Below are 3938 nucleotides of genomic sequence, written 5' to 3' on the forward strand. Positions count from 1 at the left end.
CTGGGTCTGTCTCCTCTGTCTTTCACCTGATGCCAAAAACCCAACACCACTTGTCTCTACCAGCATACCTCTTAGGTCAGAAATTTCACCCCGCTCCCTTCTCCTGAAAAGGGTCTCCCTTCTGCTCTGCCTCTCCCAGGACCCAGCTGCTCCCATGGCTAGTGGATGTGTGAACCCCAGAGTTCTGGGGACAGGTCATGGCCAAGCCTGCTGAGTCCCCAGCCCAACAGCTACCATACTCCTCTCTACTCTCATTCAGTACTGCCCTCAGTTTCTCATCTGGAAAGTGAGAGGGTGGGACCCAGGAATGGCAAAACATCTGGACTCTGGCTTTGGATATATGGGCTCCACTCCAGACTTGGGCAATTCAGAGCACAACGGAGAGCTAGGAGTCACCCCAAAAGGAGCAGTACCATAGTGGGTGGCCCTGACAAGTGCCCAAATGAGGTACCAGCAGCCAAGGAAGGTTTGTCTGGGGAAGAGGTCACTCTGAGCAGGAGCATTGCAGGAACCAAGGGGTGAGCAGTGGAAGCAGGTGTCTAGGCTGTTGGCCTCCCTGAGGGCTACTTGTGTTTCTAGAGCGGGTATACAGACAAAACATTGAGCATCTGGAGAAGGTACGGGGCGAGTGGGAGCAGGAGCATCAAACCACCTGTGAGGTGAGTTACCCTGGGCCTCAGTTTCCCCAGCTACAAAATAGGAAAGACATTCATCCCTGCTCCACCCACTTCATGGGGGAAATAAGGCAGTGGGGTGGGGGGAAAGCCTTATTCCTTCATTCATTCACTCATGCATTCACTCTCCAGTCCCCTCCTGGGTCCCTAACCCAGGGAGCTCACTGCCTAGCTTTATGTACTGGCTCCCTTTGTTTCAGGCAGGCATCCTTCATCCCTTTTTGTTGAAGCCAAAACTGAGACTCAGACCCATAGCTTCCTTAGGCCCCTCAGGACTGCTCCTCGCATGACACCTTCCTGGGGCCTTTCCAGTGTGCAGTAGGGCTTGGAAAGAGGGTGGAGGCAGGAACTCCACAAGGAACACAACCTCCCTATCAAAAGCCTGAGGTGCGGGCACAGATGTGGGGGTGGAGACCCCCAGCAAGGGATTTTTGGTTAAACTTGGCTTTCAGCAGAGGGAGTCTGGCTTGTCATCCCCAGCTGAGCTGTTGAGTGGGGTGCAGCCTGGCCTGGCTCTGCAGCTCCCTTCTCACTTTTCATCTCCCTTCCTCCAGGCCTTCCAGCTTCAAGAGTTTGACAGGCTGACCATCCTCCGAAATGCCCTATGGGTGCACTGCAACCAGCTCTCCATGCAGTGCGTCAAGGATGATGAGGTCAGGGGGCCAAGGATGGGGAGGGAACAGAGTGATTTGATAGGGGAGGGGCATAAAGAAAGGGCAACTTCTGGGCAACAGTATGCCCAGGTCCCTCCGGGTCTGTCAGCAAACACCTTAGGTTTCAATCTGTGCCCCTAGGACCCCAAGGACAGGGAAGTCAGTATTGTCCAGGGTTATGGCCTCACTGCCTGGAAGACTGTGCTTCTGTGGTTACCCTGGCATCTGCCTTCTTTCCTCACCCCTAGTCCAAGGTCTTGACTCTACTCTGAGTATGTGCTCTTTCTGCCCTTGTTAAGAAGAGAGGTGAAAAGAGGTCTGCAGAAAGGCTGGAGGATGCTGGGCTGCTCTGCTCTAGGTTTCCCCTTTGTAGGAACTGAGGTCCAGTCCCTTTTCTGTCCCCCAGGCATCTCTTGGGTATTCTGGTTCCCTTATTAGCTAGATGAAGATGCTGGGTGATTGGGGTGGATCCTACCCAGCAGAAAGGGGCCAATACCTCTCTACCAGGGTCTCTGACCACTGTTAATATAGCTCCAGAGCCATGAGCTCTCTTGAGGCAGCTCTGACTCCCTGATGCTCACTGCTGCTCTTTACCTGATCTCTCCTCCATAAGCTGTAGGGTTTTGGGTCCCTCCCTCCAACCAAATGACTTGAACCCACCTGAGTGGCCTCCTGTGGCAGAGGAAGAAAGGTGGGCTTTTATCCTGCCATACTGGAATAAAGCTCGGCTGCACTGAATTCTTGCTCTGTGATATTGGGCAAGTCATTTTCCTTCTCTGAGTTTCCTCATCTCTAAAATGGAGGAAATAATATCTACCATAGAGGACAGAAGTGAGTTAAGTCCCTTGCATAGGGTCTTGTGCCTAGGAGGTGCTCAGGAACCAGGAGATGCTATCAGCCAGGGCTCTGACCCCTTAGGAAGGCCTGGGACAGATACACCCCAAGACCCCTCTGAATACAGGCACTGAGCTGTGCCTGTGAGGTGGTGGAAGCCCCTGGCCAGAGTTCAGAGTCATAGAAAAAGAGGGCTGTGATGAGGATGAACATTGAGGTGAAGCCTGGCCCCTCAGCCTCTGTTCTTTCCCACCTCCAGCTCTACGAGGAGGTTCGGGTGACGCTGGAAGGCTGCAGTGTGGAAGCCGACATCAACAGCTTCATCCAGGCTAAGAGTACAGGCACTGAGCCCCCAGGTAAAGCCCAGACCCATAGGCAGTATGGCCTCTGGGTCCCGGCCTGCCTGTCCCTAGGAAGCCTTGCCCAAATTCTCTGAGCCTCAACTGCCAAGACAGGACTTGGGTGGTTCATAGATCCCTTCTGGGTGGAGATGTGGCCAGATCTCAGGGAGGGGTCAAGGATAGTACGGTCCCCTAAGGCAGAGGATGAGCAGAGCTTAATAACACTATAATATTCAGAAAGGGAGTGAATGTGGAGAGCCTCTTCAGAGCCCCTACCCCAGCCAGTTTGGTTCCACTAAATTATGAGTCCAGAATACTCATTCTTGGTCGTGCCCACAGTGGGGTCTCTCATGGAAGTGAGAGAGGCCTGTTCCTCAAATATAAGGGCAGGCCAGGGCCAAGGATGGGAAAGTGGGGCCCCAGTCTGGTTTTCTAGATGGGGACAGGTTGGTGTATCAGGTGGCAGAGGTTTTTTCTGCCCTGCCCTCGGCCACCCTGGACCTCACAGCTTACTACCTATAGCTCCAGTACCCTACCAGAACTACTATGATCGGGAAGTCACCATATCATCTGGCAGCCCTGGCATACAACCTTCCTGTGGCATGATAAAAAGGTGAGACACCTACTTTGATGCTAAGGTGGGGGATATAAAGGGGAAGGGGGGAGAAGCAGGTCCAGACTCTTCTCCTGCACCTGGCTGTTTCACGTGTATTTATTAACCATCTACTATGTGCCTGATGCAGTGTACAAGTGCTGAGTACTCTCTGGGAACAAGACAGCTTCAACCTGACTTCATGACACCCTCACCCCAAGGGGGCTCAGGCATTAAACAAATAATCACATCCAACTTATTCATTAGTGAATGCTGAGAGTTCCAGAGAGTCCCAGCATACACCTTAGGCTTCAACCTCTGGGCTGACTTCCTTTTCTCTGGTGGGGGACCCTGCTGCTAGTTTGGGTTGGTGTCTTGGACTGTCAGGCTGCAGTGAAGACACTCTCCCACTGGTACAGGATCAGGGCATAGGAGCAGGCCTCATAGCCAGTACTTTTGGAAAATTCTCCAGGCTCTTCAGGAGCCCTTCCCTGGCCTAGCTGTGATAAGATCCTAGTGCCATGTCTCAGTGTATCACTTGCACAAGTCACTCTCCTTCTTTAGGTCTAGGGCCCATGAGTGTTGGGATCAGACTCAGAACCAAAGGATCCTGTTGCTTTAGGCCTTGGATGACAGGCAACTGTAGCACCTTAGCCTGCTCAGAGAGCACCCCCAGCAGCCAGATTCTGGAGGGGCCCATATACCCTGTCTATGGGCATCTAGGAGCATCTGTGGGTTTTACATGGTACCTGTACCCAACCCTCAGCCTGAGGCTGTCATGACCTCCTCTCTCCAGCCAACCTTGTGCAGAGACGGCCCTGCCTTTGGGAAGTAGACAAGGGAA

General features: G+C 53.0%; 1 protein-coding gene across 2 annotated transcripts in view; it reads left to right on the plus strand.

The window, feature by feature from the left end:
- The window catches only part of PSTPIP1 (proline-serine-threonine phosphatase interacting protein 1), a 45440-nt gene that overhangs the window by 34903 nt on the left and 6599 nt on the right, over positions 1-3938 (plus strand). For both annotated transcript variants that reach the window (XM_015568193.1, XM_006754237.2), the window contains 4 exons: positions 580-659; positions 1229-1327; positions 2421-2517; positions 3025-3115. In XM_015568193.1, coding sequence (XP_015423679.1) covers positions 580-659; positions 1229-1327; positions 2421-2517; positions 3025-3115 — 367 coding nt within the window. The remainder of the gene's footprint in view (positions 1-579; positions 660-1228; positions 1328-2420; positions 2518-3024; positions 3116-3938) is intronic.

The sequence above is a fragment of the Myotis davidii genome, unplaced genomic scaffold (assembly GCF_000327345.1).
Source record: "Myotis davidii unplaced genomic scaffold, ASM32734v1 scaffold1052, whole genome shotgun sequence".
Taxonomy (NCBI): domain Eukaryota; kingdom Metazoa; phylum Chordata; class Mammalia; order Chiroptera; family Vespertilionidae; genus Myotis; species Myotis davidii.